Source organism: Bos grunniens, chromosome 15, assembly GCF_055505025.1.
Source record: "Bos grunniens cultivar Pamir isolate PY7600 chromosome 15, Bosgru_T2T1.0, whole genome shotgun sequence".
Classification (NCBI taxonomy): domain Eukaryota; kingdom Metazoa; phylum Chordata; class Mammalia; order Artiodactyla; family Bovidae; genus Bos; species Bos grunniens.
The window spans coordinates 22,779,335-22,799,319 of NC_141179.1; the positions used below are offsets into that span (position 1 = coordinate 22,779,335).

Below are 19,985 nucleotides of genomic sequence, written 5' to 3' on the forward strand. Positions count from 1 at the left end.
AAATTAACAGCTTTCACATACACAGAGTAACCAATTAGAGAAAGTGATGGTAGAGAAAACCTCATTTAATCTCAATTAAGAAGAATTCAATACTTAGAAATGAACTTAACAGGAAATGTGTATAACTTACAGGAGGAAAACTTTAAAACTCTCCGGAAAGACTCATTTGAACAAATGAAAGACATTCCTTATTCTTGAGTAGGATGGTTCAACAACATATAAATGATGGTTCTCTCTATATCAATTTATAAATTTAATATAATCCCAATAAAAGCTCTAACAGGCTTTTTTTTGAAAGTTAGATAAATATATACTGAAGTTTGTATGGAGAAATAAATTTGTAAGAATATTCAAGAAAATATTAAAAAGAGAAAAATTTCAGGGCAGTGGGGGCGGTGGGGGGGACCAGCTGCACCAGATCTTAAATTATACTATATAACCTCTACAAATAAAACATTTTGGTACTGGTCCATGAATGAGCAAATATACAAGTGATACAGACTATGCAGTCCAGGAGGAGACCCAGGAACTATGGAAATTTAGCGTATGATAAAGGCAACATTGAGAGCAGGAGGAGAAGGGGACGACAGAAGATGAGATGGCTGGATGGCGTCACCGACTCGATGGACATGGGTTTGGGTGGACTCCGGGAGTTGGTGATGGACAGGGAGGCCTGGCATGCTACGGTTCATGGGGTTGCAAAGAGTTGGACACGACTGAGCGACTGAACTGAACTGAAAGGCAGCATCTCAAATCCCTGGGGTAAAGATTGACTTTAGTAAATGGTGCTGGAGCAACTGGGTAGCCATTTTTTAAAAAATTAAGTTGGATCTATATCTCACATTATACAGAAGAATAAATTCTAGATGGAACAGGGATATAAATGTAAGCAATTTTGAAACCATATGAGAACTAGAGAAAAAGCAGAAGCGAATTCTTTCACGTTAGTGTAGGGAAAGCCTTTCTAGCCATCACCCAAAATTCAGAGGAATGAAATATCAGTAATTTGATTATATAAAAATGAAATTCTTTTCATAGCCAGAAAACCACCATAAACTAAGTCAAAAGATGACTGATAGGGACTTCCCTGGTGCTCCAGGGCTAAGACTGCACACTCCTAATGCAGGAGGCCTGGGTTCGATGTCTGGTCAGGATCTAGATCCCACATACTGCAACTAAAAGCTCCTGCGTGCCTCAACTAAAGACCCATGTGCTGCAACTGAGACCCAGCACAGCCCAAGAAATGTGTGTGTGTGCTCAGTCACCCAATCGTGTCCGACGCTGCAACCTGTGGACTGTAGCCCACCAGGCTCCTCTATCCATGGGATTCTCCAGGCAAGAATATTAGAGTGGGTTGCCTTTCCCCCGACCCAGGGATCAAACCTGAGTCTCCTGCATTGGCAGGTGGATTCTTTACTGCTGCACCACCCGGGAGGCAGCCAAATACATAAATATAAATATCCCGAAAGGGAGATCACTGATGAACTGGGAAATCTCTGCAACATGTATCAAAGACAAAAGGGTAACATCTCTAATACATGAAGAGCTCTTAAATGAAGGTACAAAAGATAGAAAAATGGGAGAGATGTGAACAGGTAATTCATGTACATATACAAAATATATAAAGATAAGGATGAATTTAAATTGAATTCTTAAACCTACCAAAAGAGGCTCAAATTCATAACTAAAATATAAACAGCACTAAGATACAATTTGTCACCTATCATATTAGCAAAAATTTAAAAGTGTGACAACATATTCTATTGGCAAGACTGTGGGAAAATGCACTCTCATGCATTGCTGATGGGAATGCAAATAGATACAATGCTTTTGGTGGGGAATTTGGCAATATCTAATGAAGTTATCGGGAAATAGACGGGGAAACAGTGTCAGACTTTATTTTTTTGGGCTCCAAAATCACTGCAGATGGTGACTGCAGCCATGAAATGAAAAGACGCTTACTCCTTGGAAGGAAAGTTATGACCAACCTAGATAGCATATTCAAAAGCAGAGACATTACTTTGCCAACAAAGGTCTGTCTAGTCAAGGCTATGGTTTTTCCTGTGGTCATGTATGGATGTGCGAGTTGGACTGTGAAGAAGGCTGAGCGCCGAAGAATTGATGCTTTTGAACTGTGGTGTTGGAGAAGACTCTTGAAAGAGTCCCTTGGACTGCAAGGAGATCCAACCAGTCCATTCTGAAGGAGATCAGCCCTGGGATTTCTTTGGAAGGAATGATGCTAAAGCTGAAACTCCAGTACTTTGGCCACCTCATGGGAAGAGTTGACTCATTGGAAAAGACTCTGATGCTGGGAGGGACTGGGGGCAGGAGGAGAAGGGGACGACAGAGGATGAGATGGCTGGATGGCATCACTGACTCGATGGACGTGAGTCTGAGTGAACTCCAGGAGTTGGTGATGGACAGGGAGGCCTGGTGTGCTGCGATTCATGGGGTCGCAAAGAGTCGGACACGACTGAGCGACTGAACTGAATGAAGTTATCTACTTAATGTATCTATATTCACTTAGCTATCTTCTTTGAATCTACCCTGAAGATAGACCTCAATCAACATGAAAATACATATGCATAATGTTATTCATTGCTGCACTGTTTTTAACTGCAAAATATTGAAAAAAAACCTCTGAATTCCCGTATATAGAAGACTGACTAAATTATGATACATCTACATAATGGAGTACCATGTAGCTGTAAAATAAGGAAGATTTCTAGACCAATTTGGAGTGATTTCCAGAATATATTAAGCAAATATTAACTGAAGCGAAGTGAAAAATGCAGGTGTAAAAAGAATGTGTGTATGTTAGTTGCGTCTGACTCTTTGCGACCCCATGGACTGTAGCTCACCAGGCTCCTCTGTCCATGGAATTCTCCAGGCAAGAATACTGGAGTAGGTTGCCATGCCCTCCTCCAGGGGATCTTCCAAACCCAATCTTGAACCTGGGTCTCTGTATTGCAGGCAGATACTTTACCATCTGAGCCACCAGGGAATATCAGTGCTTAATGCTATTTTGGGGACTTCCCTGGTACCCAGTGGCTAAGACTGCAAGCTCCCAATGTAGGGGACCTGGGTTTGATCCCTGGTCAGGGAACTAAGGCAATGGCACCCCACTCCAGTACTCTTGCCTGGAAAATCCCATGGACGGAGGAGCCTGGAACGCTGCAGTCCATGGGGTCGCAAAGAGTTGGACACGATTGAGCGACTTCACTTTGACTTTTCACTTTCATGCATTGGAGAAGGAAATGGCAACCCACTCCAGTGTTCTTGCCTGGAGAATCCCAGGGATGGGGGAGCCTGGTGGGCTTCCATCTGTGGGGTTGCACAGAGTTGGACACGACTAAAGTGACTTAGCAGCAGCAGCAGCAGGGAACTAGATCCCGAATGCAACGAAGTTTGAAGATCCCACATGCTGCAACAAAGACCCAGCAGGGCCCAGTAAATAAGTAAAATTTTTTAAAAAAATTACTATGCTATTTTTCACATAAGAAGAAAAGGGAAATAAAATATACATATATCTTTTTTTCCAGGTAACGTAGAACGAATCAGATCGGTTATCTATAGGAGTGGATAGAAATAGGGTGGAAAGACTAGAGAAAAGGGAATGGAGTAGAGAGAAAGATGGAGATATGACACTTCTGAATGTATGTTTTTCTATAGCTCTGACTTTTAGAATCATGTTAATCTTTCTCCTGCCCCCAAATTAATTAAAATCTACCAAAATGTTAGGACAACCCAAAATGGTCTACCAATTGTAATAAATGTACTTAACTGTATTACAAATTAATAACAACCACACTGAAGGCAGAGGAAAGAAAAGAATTAACCTAAGTCACTTTGGAATCAGTATTTTGAGTGTACACTGTAAGGCTAAAGACAAAAAGGACTATATACTTGTATATCAATTTCTGGCTAGTAAATTTATTTTTATGACCTGGCATAGCCCAATAGATAAACAAATATTTTTAAAAATGACTATACTAATCCATACAAGGTACAGGTTAGCAAGTCAAATTCTGATGTGTTTTCTAGGACTGAGGAAATATTAGTAAATATATTGTGGATAGAGTCAGGTTTCTCACTGTGGGGAAGAAGGAGTTACAAATAAGGAAAAGGAAGAAGAGAGGTGAACCCTGTGGTACTGGGCTAGAGGCAGGATCCAGATAATTCATGGTCTATTTCTCCATCTGTCTGTCAAGATAAGTAGATGGAAGTATGTGTCTAGGTGTGATACATACCTGTATTTCCTATTTGACTCCTGAGAGGGCCCAGAGTGTTCCCCCAGTAGGATGAGTATACCTCGTGCCCAAATTTTGATTTCTGAAAACTACTCTCCAGCAAGAGGAGCCAAAAGTGATTTCTTTTGACAAATAGCTGATGACAGAGCTGGAGAAGAGAAAATACAAGATGAAGGGATCTTGTAAAAATACAGGTTCTAATTCATTAGAACTGGAGCAGAGTTTGAGATTCTGCATTTCCATCCTATTTTGCATATTCTATTCTACTGCATTTGAAGTGTGTGGATTCACAGTGATACGTGAGCGTCTGCTTTTCTGAGAGGCCCCTGGTGATGGTGCTGCTCATCTGCTGAGCCTTCTTTGATTAGCAGATAGCTCCCTAGTGTAGGTTATTACACAGGAGACTCAAAGCACTGGCTGCGCAGGGAGAAGTGGTTTAGGCTAAGGTAACCTCCATTCTGAGAGTTTTGGTGAGGTTGTTTAAACCTCAGGGATGCATTTATTTAGATGACAGTGTGGTAGAGTGGAAAGAGCACTGGTTTGGGAAACAGAGTGAATTTCATATTCGTAGTTTAGAGTCTGGGTGGCCTTGAACATTATTTCACCATTTTGGAGTCTTGGTTTACAGTTAGCAAAATAGATAAAATAAAAATTTCCCTAGCAGATTAGCATTAGAGAAATTGTGTCTAAAGGACCTAGCATAGCTCTAGACACAGAGTAGGTGTTCAGAAAAGTGGTGACAATTATCACTTATGCAATAGAATCAGAGAAGGCAATGGCACCCCATTCCAGTACTCTTGCCTGGAAAATCCCATGGATGGAGGAACCTGGTAGGCTGCAGTCCATGGGGTCGCTAAGAGTCTGATACGACTGAGCGACTTCCCTTTCACTTTTCACTTTCATGCATTGGAGAAGGAAATGGCAACCCACTCCAGTGTTCTTGCCTGGAGAATCCCAGGGACTGGGGAGCCTGGTGGGCTTCCGTCTATGGGGTCGCACAGAGTCAGACATGACTGAAGTGACTTAGCAGCAGCAGCATGCAATAGAATCCTCTTTACTGGAAGCCGAGAACTGTGATTAATGTGTGTGAAAAGTTCTGTGAGGAACCCCAAAGCAGTTTTGCACCAGAGACAACTTACTTCTATTCATTGGCCAAAAGAAGGCTATGATTACTTAAGTAAAATTATCTTGGCCTGATGAAAAATACTTGTTCTTGTCTTCCCCTGCATAATTAACTTTTAGAATCATCATAAGTCTTGGCCTGATGAAATTTGACACATTATTCACTGATTCAAACAGAGATTTGTTGAGCGCCTGTTACTCTGAGTCCAACAATCCTGAACTCCTGTAACGTCCTGCCTGGAGCATCTAGTTGAGACCTGAGCCCCTTTGAGCTCACTGTCCTCTTTGCCTCCTTTCCTCAGGAAAGCCCCCTGAGCATGGGCTTCAGACTGAGCTAACACTCCTAGCACCTCGCACACCCCCGTCCTAGCACTTGTCTCACCAACCTGCAAGCTGCTCCTCCTTCTCCTCTCTTCTTGATTTTTTTTTTTCCTGCAAACTTCTTCAAGGCATAAAGCTCTTTGTAGCCCTGTCACAGAACACTTGCTGCACCCACCTTGTAGTTGAACTGATTGCCTGGCACAGGACATCCTCAAGGAGATCAGTGTCTGAGGTGTGTGGGAGGGTCAGGGAAGGCTGCCTGGAAGAGGTGGTGATGCTTGAGCTGAGGTTTAAGAAGAGATGCGAGGCAGGAGGGAGGTAGAGTGGCCAGAAGACATGGTGTGTTTGGGGCACTGCACATGGTTTGCTGCTGCTAAGTCACTTCAGTCGTGTCTGACTCTGTGCAACCCCATAGACGGCAGCCCACCAGGCTCCCCAATCCCTGGGATTCTCCAGGCAAGAGCACTAGACTGGGTTGCCATTTCCTTCTCCAATGCATGAAAGTGAAAAGTGAAAGTGAAGTTGCTCAGTCGTGTCCAACTCTTAGTGACCCCATGGACTGCAGCGTACCAGGCTTCCCTGTCCATGGGATTTTCCAGGCAAGAGTACTGGAGTGGGGTGCCATTGCCTTCTCCGTACAAACATAGTTTGGACCAACCTTAAACGTGGGGTTGTGGGGGGCAAATGTGAATGGGTAAGCAAAGCTGAAGGAGAGGTAAGGACTAGCCAGGACAGACTGAAGTGCAGCTGAGGAGGCTGGGTTTTATCCTGCGGGTAATGAGAGGCCAGTGAAGGATTTTAAGCAGGAATGTGTCGGGGGAGGGTTGAGGGTGATACTCGATAGAGGGTAGGGATTTTGATGTAAGCCAGGTAATCAGACCCAGCTGTTACCCTGATGCCTTTGTGGCCCTGAGCAGAGTGGTTTGCTCTGGAGGCACCCTTTGCCTGTCCTGCTGTTTTGGCTGAAGGGTAGGAGCTCACCTGGACAGGAATCTGGCCCTTGTGAAAGCAGAAGGCACAGCTGCCTGCAGAGTGAGTGTATAGCAGGAGGCCCTTGGACCGCCTTTACTGGGTTTGCTAATCAGGTCTGCCATGGCATAGGGATGGAGACTTTGGAGAAGTTACATGATTTCTCTGAATCTCATCCACAGAACAGAGATGATACCAACCCTTCAGTGCTTCTGTGAAAACTGAATTAGATGATGATAATGAAAATAATGATGACCATTTAGTAAACATCAACTCAGTGGCTGCGTTCTAGGTATATTGTTATTGTGTTGTTTAGTTGCTAAGTTGTGTCCAACTCTTTTGTTACCCCACGGGGTGTAGCCTGCCAGCCCTCCTCTGTCCATGGGATTTCCCAGGCAAGAATACTGGTATGGGTTGCCATTTCCTACTCCAGGGAATCTTCCTGACCCAGGAATTGAACCCAGACCTCCTGCATTGGCAGGCAGATTCTTTACCACTGAGCCATCAGGGAAGCCCTCCAGATACATTAGTGAGTCATTAAAAGACATATAAAACATCAAAAGTAGTGTTTAATTCATGGTTCAGTTCAGTTCAGTTCAGTCACTCAGTCGTGTCTGACTCTTTGCGACCCCATGAATCGCAGCACGCCAGGTCTCCCTGTCCATCACCAACTCCCGGAGTTCACTCAACCTCACGTCCATTGAGTCGGTGATGCCATCCAGCTATCTCATCCTCTTTCGTCCCCTTCTCCTCCTGCCCCCAATCCCTCCCAGCATCAGAGTCTTTTCCAATGAGTCAGCTCTTCGCATGAGGTGGCCAAAGTATTGGAGTTTCAGCTTTAGCATCATTCCTTCCAAAGAACACCCAGGATTGATCTCCTTTAGAATGGACTGGTTGGACCTCCTTGCAGTCCAAGGGACTCTCAAGAGTCTTCTCCAACACCACAGTTCAAAAGCATCAATTCTTTGGCACTGAGCTTTCTTCACAGTCCAACTCTCACATCCATACATGACCACTGGAAAAACCATAGCCTTGACTAGATGGACCTTTGTTGGCATCATGATAGGTACTCAATAAATACCAGATTCTTCCCCCTACCTCCTGCTAATCATTGCACTTCCTACAGTTTGTCAGTAGCTGATAGAACATTGCCTTAGTACTACCTTCCAAAAGACTTTATTTATTCCCACAAATTGACGTAGAGAAAATACTGAAGATTTAATTTAAGCTCAGGAAGCAGCCAGTGAGTAATTTCTGATATTATTTCATCAAGGAAGTACTTGGAGCTTTAGAAATCAACTATACTTTAACCAAATTATAATTTGATACTGTTAGCCCTTTAATTTAATTTTCAGGTTCAGAGTCTTGGGTTTCTACAGACATCAGCCAGAACTGCAGCCTGTACTATGACCTTGCTCTTGTGCTATTTTGATATTTAGTGCCCAAATAATCAGGATGAACACCTGAATATACAAGCCCTGTTTAAAATGGAATATGAAAGGTTATCTAAGTGTTGCCATGAGTTCTGTGTCCTGTCTGAATCTGACAGGTTTCTGATGGTACTGGACCATAAGCGTTGTCAGCCAAAAAAAAAAAAAATGAAGGCTCCCCCGACCCCGACCCCAGTCTTCAGGAACTCTGCTCATCCTAGCCTTTCTTTTCTTTCTTTGTGCAGGTTTCAGGTAACCAGATCCTCTTTGACAACATAAAGCCTGGATTAAAGCTAACTCTGTAGCAATCCCAGGATTATGGGCTCAGGAGGATAAATCCCGGGTTGGTTTCAGTTAAATCTCTTTGTGAAGAAAGCAGCTATGAGAGGCAGTTCTGAGATCGGTTTAACTGTGGATTCCTAGCTCCCCAGGATCAGTTCTTAGGAATGTCACAGGCCATTGTGCACACAGGACACGAGAGATCGTTCCTGGGAAGTGCAGTGGGCTACTGGCAGCTCTCGTCACACTCGAAAACGGGCTGTGCTTCTGGCCCAGCTTTATTCCTGGTCGACAGAGCTAAAGTCAAGGAAAGCAGGAGTCATTGTCTCCGAAACGCTCATCTGCATACCTTGTCCACACCCACCACCCAAGTCAGAGGGTAGCTCATCCCGGAGACTAGCATAAAACCAGAGAATTTTAGAGCATACTCCATGTCTAACCATCTTTCTATCCTTAAAACTTCTCCTCCTCTCTCTGGGTATAGACTGCTCAGTTGCTCAGGTGTGCAAGTCTTTGTGACCTCATGAACTGTAGCCCGCCAGGCTCCTCTGTGCATGGAAATGTTCAGGCAAGAATTCTGGAGTGGGTTGCCATATCCTACTCCAGGGGATCTTCCCCACCCAGGGATTGAACCCATGTTTCTTGCACCTCCTGTATTGGCAGGCGAATTCTTTATTACTGGGCCACCTGGGAAATCAGGTATAGATTGCCCAGTCTCCAATGCTGCCTTAGAGGGTGCAAGGAAGAGGATATGAGTAACATGCAACCTTTCCTTATCTCCTGCTTTCATTTTCCAGCAACAGCTGCAGGCGTACGTGGCCTGGGTGAACGCACAGCTGAAGAAGAGGCCAGCGGTGAAGCCAGTGCAGGACCTCCGACAAGATCTCCGGGATGGGGTGATCCTGGCGTATCTCATTGAGATTGTAGGTCGGTTGGCCCTGGACTCTGATGCTAGCTTAAAACAGAACATGGCCTTTTTACCCTCCATGTGCCCTTCATAGCAGATTGTTGGTGGTGGTTTAGTTACTAAGTCGTGTCCAACTCTTGTGACCCCCATGGACTGTAGCCCGCCAGGCTCCTCTGTCCATGAGATTTCCCAGGCAAGAATACTGGAGTGGGTTGCCATTCAGCTACATTAAACTTTGGGAGTGTGATGAGGAGCACGGTCACAGCTCTCAAGAGTCTCCCAATCTAGTTGGAAAGACTGGAGAGCGAAGTCACTTCCAGTAATGTACTTAGTACTGTGATGGGGCAAGCACAGATAAGAGCAGAGGGCGGGCACGCAACCCACTGTTAGGGATTGTAGGATGGCTTGCCAGAAGATCTGATGTCTACACTGAGGCTGGAAAGGGAAGTGGCAGCCAGGCAAAAAGAAGGTGCGTTACCAACAAAAGGACCCGACTAAGATAAGAAGACCTTGTTTTCTTGAAGCCCCAGAATTGTTGCCTGTCATTCTTATTGAAAGTGAAAGTGAAAGTGAAGTCACTCAATTGTGTCCGACTCTTTGTGACCCCGTGGACTGTAGCCCACCAGGCTCCTCAGTCCATGGGATTCTTCAGGCAAGAATACTGGATTGGGTTGCCATTTCCTTCTCCAGAGGATCTTCCCAACCCAGGGATCGAACCCAGGTCTCCCACATTGCAGGCAGACGCTTTAACCTTTGAGCAATCAGGGAGGTATCATAACCTTATTTCCACAGCATTTGTCCACATCTCTTATTATTTATCTCACCAAATGATGGTTGTTTATTATCTACCTCTCCAGTATAGATTGAGCTCTTTAAGAGCAGGTACAGTATAATTTTTTTCCCCCTGTTTCCACAGTCCTTAACCAAGTGCCAGACACATAACAGGTACTCAAACATTCATTGACATATTTGAGGGATGTGGGTTTGAGTGATATGTAAGAAGGCAGGCTTGCATCAGGCAGCCTGTCCAGAAATACCTCATTCAGACAGTTCATATATTCATTATTCACTTATAGTGATAATAACCATGATAATAGTAATAGCAGCTACTGTGTATTGAACACTGTCTCATTTAATTTCACTTTATCATCAATGTTTGAGAAACATAATATTACCCCCATTTCCAGGAGCACTTTATATATATATACACACATATATGTGTGTGTACATATATATCAAGCATTGCTAAACACGCTACTTTGATTGATTTATGATAATGGATAGCATTTAAGTATTTTACTTATTTTTTGAGATTTAGAAAGGTCTGTCCATGGAATTTTCCAGGCAAGAATACTGGAGTGGGTAGCCTTTCCCTTCTCCAGGGAATCTTCCCTACCCAGAACCCAGGTCTTCTGCACTGCAGGCAGATTCTTTACTGTCTGAGCCACCAAGGAAGCCCTTAAGCACCTTTGCAAGGTCACATAAGAATAGGGGTAAAGCAGAGGTACAAACCTGGATTTACTTTAATTCCAAAGCTAATTTTCAACTTTTAATTTTTCACACATTTGAACAGATTATCCTGGAAATATAATCAGTTAGAAAATCCAGACAGCACAAGAAGATAGAAAATCAAAAGCCATTTCCTCCATCTGTCCTCTTGCCAGTAATTTGTTCTTTCTGGAGGCAGCCAGTGTTAGCAGTTTCTGGCTATTCTTTCCAGAGATATTTAATGGTGCATATACAGGCAATACCTACTCCAGTGTTCTTGCCTGGAGAATCCCAGGAACGGCGGAGCCTGGTGGGCTGCTGTCTATGGGGTCACACAGAGTCGGACACGACTGAAGCGACTTAGCAGCAGCAGCAGCATACAGGCAATATGAATGTGTATTCTTGTTTTTCAAAACCCAGGTTCTTAAATGCTGCATTCTGTTGCAACTTGGCTATAGAGAAAATCTCTCTGAATTCACTACTTGAGATTGCGTTCTTTCTTGAGCTGGCCCTCACTGAGCTTTTGACCCTACTACTATGCCCCTGAAACTGTTCTCCTTGAGGTCACAACTCTGCTCTGTCAAATCCCGTGGCCAGGGCTCAGTCCTCATTTTATTCAACTTAGCAGAACTTGACACGGTGGATCACTCCCTCCTCCTCCAAACATCTTCCCTCGGTCTCCAGGATCCTGTGGGCTTGAAGCTTTCCTCCTTCCTCACTGGCCTTTCCTGTTTGCTGTGCTGGCTTTCTCCTCAATGTGTGTGTGTGTGTGTGTGTGTGTGTGTGTGTGTGTGTGTGTGTATGTGTGTGTGTGTGTGTGTGCGTGCGCACGTGCTTAGTCGTGTCTCTTTGTGATCCCATCGACTGTAGCCCGCCAGTCTCCTCTGTCCATGGAATTTTCCAGGCAAGAATACTGAAATGGGTAGCCACTTGCTACTCTAGAGGATCTTCCCAACCCAGGGATCGAACCCGTGTCTCTTCCATCTTCTGCAATGGCAGGTGAATTCTTTGCCAACTGTACCACCTGGGAAGCCCTCCTGACCTCTAAATGTTGGAAGTTCTCCTTAGAGGTTCAAACCTTAGTTCTTTTGTATATTCTCTATCCCTAAGTGGTCTCTTCCCAAATTTGACTCTTTAGCCCTAAGCTTTTCCTTGAGTTCTAGATGTGAATATCAGCTGCCTATTCAACTTCTCTGCTTGGATGTCTAAAATGCAACTCTCACTTCACGTGTCCTAATCAGAACTTTTCCTTCACGCCACTGATCCCTCTGTCCTCTGAGATCCTTCATCTGACTAACACATCACAGTACCATTCCCTCAGCTGTTGAAGCAGAACACTTAGAAGTTGTCTTTAATTATTCTCTTTTTCTCATCTATCATATTCAGTGCTTCACGTGTGCTGTTTGCTTTATATTAAAAATATACCTGGTATCTCAGTTTTCACCTCTCAGCTTCTTCCCAAACCATCATTATCTCTCACTTGACTATTTTCATTTCCTTTCTAACAGATTTCCCTGTTTCCCCTTTAGAGAATCTATGTCCACATGAAGTCAACTTTTAAAAGCATTAAGCAGGTCAGGTAACTCATCTCACATGCTAGCAAAGTAATGCTCAAAATTATTCAAGCCAGGCGCCAATAGTATGTGAACTGTGAACTTCCAGATGTTCAAGCTGGATTTAGAAAAGACAGAGGAACCAGAGATCAAATTGCCAACATACGTTGGATCATATAAAAAGCAAGAGAATTCCGGAAAAACATCTACTTCTGCTTTATTGAGTATGCCAAAGCCTTTGACTGTGTAGATCACAACAAACTGTGGAAAATTCTTCAAGAGATGGGAATACCAGACCACCTTACCTGCCTCCTGGGAAATCTGTAGGTCAAGAAGCAACAGTTAGAACCAGACATGGAACAACAGACTGGTTCCAAATCGGGAAAGGAGTACGTCAAGGCTGTATATCATTGCCTGGCTCATTTAACTTATATGCAGAGTACATCATGTGAAATACTGGGCTGGATGAAGCACAAGCTGGAATCAAGATTGCCGGGAGAAATATCAATAACCTCAGATATGCAAATGACACCACCCTTATGGCAGAAAGTGAAGAGGAATTAAAGAGACTTGATGAAAGTGAAAGAGAAGAGTGCAAAGGCTGGCTTAAAACTCAACATTCAAAAAACTAAGATCATGGCATCTGGTCCCATCACTCCATGGCAAATAGATGGAGAAACAATGGAGACAGTGACAGACTTTATTTTCTTGGACTCCAAAATCACTGCAGATGGTGATTGCAGCCATGAAATTAAAAGATGCTTGCTCCTTGGAAGAAAAGCTATGACCAACCTAGACAGCATATTAAAAAGCAGAGACATTACTCTGCCAACAAAGGTCTGTCTAGTTCAAGGCTATGGTTTTTCCAGTAGTCATGTATGGATGTGAGATTTGGACTATAAAGAAAGCTGAACGCTGAAGAATTGATGCCTTTGAACTGAGGTGTTGGAGAATACTCTTGAGAGTCCCTTGGACTGCAAGGAGATCAAACCAGTCAGTCGTAAAGGAAATCAGTCCTGAATATATATTGGAAGGACTGATGTTGAAGCTGAAACTCCAGTACTTTGGCCACCTGATATGAAGAACTGACTCATTGGAAAAGACCCTGATGCTGGGAAATATTGAAGGCGGGAGGAGAAGGGGACGACAGAGGATGAGATGGTTGGATGGCATCCCTGGCTCGATGGACATGAGTTTGGGCAAGCTCTGGGAGTTGGTGATGCACAGGGAGGCCTGGCGTGCTGCAGTCCATGGGGTCACAAAGAGTCGGACACAACTGAACGACTGAACTGAACTGAACTGAACTCCCTTACCTCCAAGCCTGCATTTTCTGCCCATTACATATAGAATAAAATTCAAGATCTTTGCTCTAGTTCCCAAAGCCCCACATGACCTGGCCTTGCTTGCCTGCCTACCTGTCTTAGAACTGGACTCCTTGCTCTCTCCACTCCAGCCATAGGGTCTTGTTGCTGTTTCTCAGATAAGCTGATCTTGTTCCCGCCTTGGCCTTGGTACTTAAGGTTCCTCAGCCTGGAATGCTACCTCTGCAAATCTTCTCCTCTCTGATTTTATTCAAGTCTCCCCCCAAACGTGTTATCAGAAAGACCATGATTACTCGTCTTTGTTTTTCCTCATAGTACTCATCACTGGGCTTCCCAGGTGGTGCTAGTTGTAAAGAATCTGCAGGCCAGCACAGGAGACGCAAGAGACCCGGGTTCAATCCCTGGGTGGGGAAGATCCACGGGAGTAGGTAATGGTACCCCCCTCTCCAGTATTCTTGCCTGGGAAATCCCGTGGACAGAGGAGCCTGGTGGACCCCAGTCCTTGGGGTCGCCAAGCGTCGGATGTGACTAGCACAGCCCAGCACTTACCACTACTTGAAATTATGTCAAACATTTATCTGTTATCTTGGCCATCTCTCATCCCTGCAGATAGAAACTCTACGATGGAAGGACAGACAGACAATGTCTTGGTCACTGCTCTTTCTCTGGTGCCTCAAACATTACCTGGCACACAGTGGGTGCTCAGTGAATATTCGTTGAATGAATAAATGTACACAGAGTAACTTCACAGGCCCCAGGGAATTGTGAAAATTCGAAGCCCCTCCAGAATGCTTTCATTTTCCTATTTCCCATCCAGATTACAAACACGAAGGCCTAACTCCCTTACATATTTATAGATAATCTTCGTGTTTACAGCAAATATTCTCTCTGTGTCTGGCTACTATGAACCTGTGATAGTACTCCTCCCCATAACTTCATGTATTTTCTCTCTTCTAACAGCAGGAGAAAAGCTGAGTGGGGTACAGCTGAGTCCCAGTAACCAACAAGAAATGAAGAATAATGTGGAAAAAGTGTTACAGTTTGTAGCCTCCAAAAAGATTCGTATGCACCAGACTTCAGCTAAAGGTCAGTGCTTCCTTCTGTCCGTGGTGGCTGAGTACACTCATCTTTACCTGGGGATTGCCACCTTCAGAAGAACCATCCACAGTGTAGCTGAGGGCTCGGAGTAGACTGGAGTGGGATTAGGCTGATGACCTCACATCTTTTTCCGAATAAGGAAAGTCATCCTCTTGGGATGGAATGATTGTCAAAATCCAGGTGCTTTGGAGACCGGGGTGAAGGTAGAAGCTCTTCATTTTAACTGAATGAAGTTTTGGTCGAGCGTGTGTAGGAAAATTAACAGAAAAGAAATGACAACATTAGGATATTAATTTTAGAACATCTTGTTTAAGATATCAAACATGAAGATAGATGATATTTTTGTGTGTTCCTAGTGTTTCATGCCAGTTATTATCTCAGATCATAATAGCCTACTTTTTTCTATCCAGTTTTCCAGAAGGAAAATATTTGATAGCAGTTTTTTTTGAACATCACAGGACATCTCCAGGCAGGATCAAAAGGCTCTTTCACCTCTACACATGCACTCTCCTGGAGCCACATGGCCAGATGAAGGACAGCTCTCACTGCAGTTTGAGCCCAGGCTGCAGGGGAGAAAGGATGTAGCTGTCCTCAGAAGGCACAGGCTTTGGTCCTCTCACTCTGATTCTGGAACTGATTATAGTCTGGTTTGTTTCAGCCTCAGTTTCTGGGCCTGATTGCCTGTGGCTCTGATGAGAATGGAGGTAGGGGGGAGCCCTCCTTTCCGTGTTGTTAGTGTTCTCTGTATTGGGCTCATTCAGGCAGGACAGTTACTGACCATTGAGAATGTCCTATAGCAGGGATCCATCAATCCTTTTGGAAACCTTGCATATTTACAAGGCTGTGAAGCTGAAAAAAATACAGTTTTGTCTATTTTCTGACATTAACCAGACCCATCATGTTATTTTCTGTCTGCCTTTCTCTCTCTCTCTCTCTTTTTTTTTTCTAGGACAAAATTTAGAATGTCAGATATTTCTCTGATCCAGGCCCCGTGAGGAGTGGGCTTGGGGATCTGGCCCATTAAAGTCGGCTATTTTGAGGGAACAGTCGTTCAGGACATCATTGTCTTTTACCTGGAGAAGTGCAACTGCTTCCTAATTAGTCCCACTGCATCCATTTCTGTCCCCCTCCCGTCTGCTCTCCACACTGCAGCCAGAATGATCTTTCTAAGAGTACGATATGCTCATGCCATTCCTCTGCACCTGAGGGCCCATAGGATAAAATCCAGGGTCCTTTCTCTGGCTTACTATGCCCTTTCTGACCTGACCTCCACTTCATCCCTCTCGTCTTTCCCCCTCTCCCCCTGAACTCTGAACTCTGGCTACGCTAAACTGCTTTCTGTTCCTCTTCCAGGGTGTGCCATAGAAATATAAAGTAAGTCACATTCATGATTTGAATGTGTCTAAATAGCCACATTATAAAAAAGAAATCAGTGGAATTAATTTTAATAATATATTTTATTTAACCCATGTATCCAAAATGAGGGCTTCCCTCATTTATTTAACCCATGTATCCAAAATGGTGGCTCAATTGGTAATAAATCCACCTGCAGTGCAGGAGACCCAGGTTTGATCCCTTGGTTAGGAAGATCCCCTGGAGAAGGAAATGGCAGTCCCACTCCAGTATTCTTACCTGGAGAAGCCCCATGGACAGAGGAACCTGGCGGGCTACAGCCCATGGGGTATCAAAGAGTTGGATACGACTGAAGTGACTTAGCACGCACACATGCATATCCAGAATATTATCAGCTCAACATATAATCAATGTGAAAAACTATCAGTGAGATATTTTGCATTCTGTTTTTTTATGCTAAATCTCACAAGATTTTTCATTCAGTTTGTGTGTGTGTGCTAAATACACTCATGGCACATTTCGGTTAAGACCACACTGCTGCCTTTTAAGTGCTCAACAGCTACATGTGGCTAGTGGCTCCCATACTGGATGGCATCTAGACCTTCATGCCTGCTGTTCCCTCTTCTTGGAATACATTTTTCCTTCTCTTTGCTCATCTGATGAACCTCTATTGGTTGGTCAAGCCTCAGTTTAGAACTCACCTTGTCTGGGAATCCTTCCCTGAGCCCTCTAAACTAGACAGATGCTTCTCCTCTGAGTTCCCAAAGAATCTTGTACTTTTCCTATTGTATGAAGGAAATGGCAACCCACTCCAGTATTCTTGCCTGGAAAATCCCACGAACAGAGGAGCCTCTCATGGGGTCACAACTAGTCGGACACAACTGAGCGACTTCACTTTATGTTATTACACTGTATTGTCATTGCTTTAAATCTTCGATCTCCCTATTGAACTCAGCTTTGTGAGGACAGAGAGCTTGACTGCCTTGCTTTCCTGTTCCCTAGCAGATGCATAGGAACCAAGTTCGTCCTCAGCACTCTGCTTCCCTCTTAGGACCTCTTGGTCTGTTCTTATCTTTAGATATCGTGGAAGGCAACCTGAAGTCTATCATGAGGCTGGTCCTGGCCTTGGCAGCTCATTTCAAACCTGGCTCCGGCAGGACAGTGAGCCAAGGACGGGATGCCGGAGCCCCCCTGCAGACTCACCAGCCTCACTGTGCCACTGCTGTGGCCCAGGGAGCAGCCGCTGCTCTGGCCGATGTGTGTCATGACATGTCTCGGTCTGGGCGGGATGTCTTTCGATACCGACAGAGGTAAGGATGGAAATCTGGGGATGGGAATTCGACCTGCGCTGATATTTCTTCCCTTAAATGATAATGGTGTGGTAGATAGAAATATCACCTAAACAGCCCACATTGCAGAAAAGCGGATGGAGTGGAGGTTGGAGAGGGTGCTCCAAAAGAGAAAAAAAAAAAACAACCTTTCTTTTAGGCATGTTTATTTTGGCTTTTGGAGAAGGGCATGGCAACCCACTCCAGTATTCTTACCTGGAGGATCCCATGGACAGAGGAGCCTGGCGGACTGCAGTTCTTGGGATCACGAAGAAATTGGGCACGACTTAAGTGACTCAGCACGCACGTGCACATTTTGACTTTAGCAGAATGTAAAGGAATCATATACGTAATTCTTTTCTCTGGTGCCCAGAGTTTTAAACATATTCCTTTGGTACAGTGTGTTTTCTGCCCTGGGAGGTATGTGGGACCACCATCCTGATTCACCCCTGAGTTTCTCCCTGGTGTGTATCCAGAAGGTTGGGTGTCCCAGAGAGTCATGGCTGGAGATGCTTCATGGGTTGTGTGTCAGAGAGGGAACACGACTCTGAGGTGTTGGTGAAATTATTGGTTTCTCTACCTTCCTTGCCAGGTTTCAAATGTCTTTAAGGCAGGGGCTTTGCCTCGTCCGTCTTTTTACCCTCAGCAGTCCAGAGTGGCATCTGTCAGTAGTTAGTGGGTGGGCCCGAAGGACTGACACCCTCTCCTTTATTGGTGCCCTCCGACTTTAGGAACAGCAGCATGGATGAGGAGATTGAGAATCCATGCTGGAGCGTGCGAGCCCTGGTGCAGCAGTATGAAGGACAGCAAAGGTCCCCGTCTGAGTCCAGCTGCTCCAGGTAACCGTGGCCTCAGATTCTTCATTGCTACAGTCCTCAATTCATGGAGGTTCTCAGGGTTGGCAGCTTCAGGTACCCACGCAACAGGCAATAAGGCACCAAAGTCTCTCTTCTTCCCTCAGTTTATGTGTGGCTCACAAGGGGTAACCCTCAGCACGGCCTTGTGGTTTTGTGCTGGCAAGAGGGCAGGGTGAGATGCTTGTGAATTTCCCACATACCAGTGCTAGGGCTTAGCTGTGTCCATGTGGGGGCATGACTGAGACCTGTCAGCGCCCAGCTGGATCTTTTTGATATTTATTTATCAGCTGCCAGTGTTTATGAGAGCCAGTTCCATTGCACTGCCTTTGTGCCTGAGAAGGTTGTATAAAGCTCATAGCAAGAGGAAATGAGCAGAGTTGCCTTAGTGCTTTAAGAATGTTTCCAGTTTTCATTTGTAGGGCTGGGAATTGTGGCAGATTAGTACACATTTGCATGGGCTAGCGATGTGAGTGACTGTAGCTGAAAGGCTGTCTATATCCCTTAGAGCCAATTGCAGAGACCAAAACAGGACACAGTGTGCTAATAAAAGCCTGATCAATGCCAAGTATGGTGGCAGAGAAAGACTATTTTCCTGGCTTACGTAAATCATGCTCCTGTAAACACATCCCCAGATGTTGTCATCTTATTTACTAATTTCATTGCAGAATCATATTTAATTTAAGCTCTTATGACGTTTTCTCTCATCAACACAGATTAGTCTGTTCCAGTTAAACCTATTGTTCTTTGTCTGACATGTATGTATTTTCCATGTCTTTGTTTTCTTCCTCCTATTTCTTTTCTTCATAAAATTCCGTCTTAATTTGATGGGCCATTTTCTAATTTGCTTGGAAATTAAATAGAATTCTTTCCATCATTTTCATATACCGGTAACCTTGCTTGATTTTTAATTTTCACATTTAATAGATTTTTTATTTTCAAAATTCACACAACATTAAATTAACCATTAATCATTTTAAAGTGTATGATTCAGTGGTATGTAGCACCTTCATTAATACTGTGCAACCCATCACCTCTATCCGGTTCAGAGAGATTTGCATCACCCCAGAAGGGAGCCGTGTGTCCATTAAGCAGTAGATGTGCCTTTATTGAGAATCTAAACCAGTTTTTCCTTGCTTCTGCTTGGACTATCACTTGGTACAGAATCAAAAGATATTCTGTTGTACAATGAGATCTATTGCTTCCTGTATGGCTACAGGCCTTTAACTTTCCTGTGACTGATAGCGCTTGGCAGAGTTAGAGAAAAAAAAAAAAAAGTCCGGATTTTTTTCCTGAGAGCACCTGCTTCCTTCCTGTCTGGCAGGACTCAAGACTGGGGGCAGGGCATGAGACAGTGTAAATTCGGGGCTGCTGGAAATCGGGCTGGCAGTGACCGTTTTCTAGGAGAGCGTTCAGAGAACAGATGGCTTTCCTCTTTCTCTTCCTGATTCGGTCATTTTCTTCTCGGCCACCTTCTCACTCACCTCTTTGGGATGCTCAGTTGGCATCCAGAAGGCTCTGGGACATTCTGCCCTGCTCCTCCCCGCAACCCGCACGCAGGGGGAAGCCCACCTAATGTCTCAGTGATCCGTGAAGGCCAGGAGACCCCCGGGATGTGACTCGGGAAAGAAGAGTGGTTCAGAAGATAGCCCCTTAAGTCTGGTCCCCTCCCCCTGCTCCTTGACAGACATCCTGGCAAAGCCCTGCCGGA

The 19,985-nt window shown here is 44.5% G+C and overlaps 1 protein-coding gene across 10 annotated transcripts in view; it reads left to right on the forward strand.

Annotated features, from left to right (window-relative positions):
- DIXDC1 (DIX domain containing 1) overlaps nt 1-19,985 on the forward strand; it is an 80,994-nt gene that overhangs the window by 22,686 nt on the left and 38,323 nt on the right. For 6 of the 10 annotated variants that reach the window (XM_086339180.1, XM_086339185.1, XM_086339184.1 and 3 more), the window contains 4 exons: nt 9,169-9,298; nt 14,602-14,727; nt 17,171-17,402; nt 18,152-18,259. In XM_086339180.1, the coding sequence (XP_086195306.1) occupies nt 9,169-9,298; nt 14,602-14,727; nt 17,171-17,402; nt 18,152-18,259 (596 nt within the window). Of the gene's footprint in view, nt 1-9,168; nt 9,299-14,601; nt 14,728-17,170; nt 17,403-18,151; nt 18,260-19,985 lie in introns of those variants that run through there. The other 4 variants (XM_086339186.1, XM_086339182.1, XM_086339181.1 and 1 more) reach the window with 2 other exon arrangements.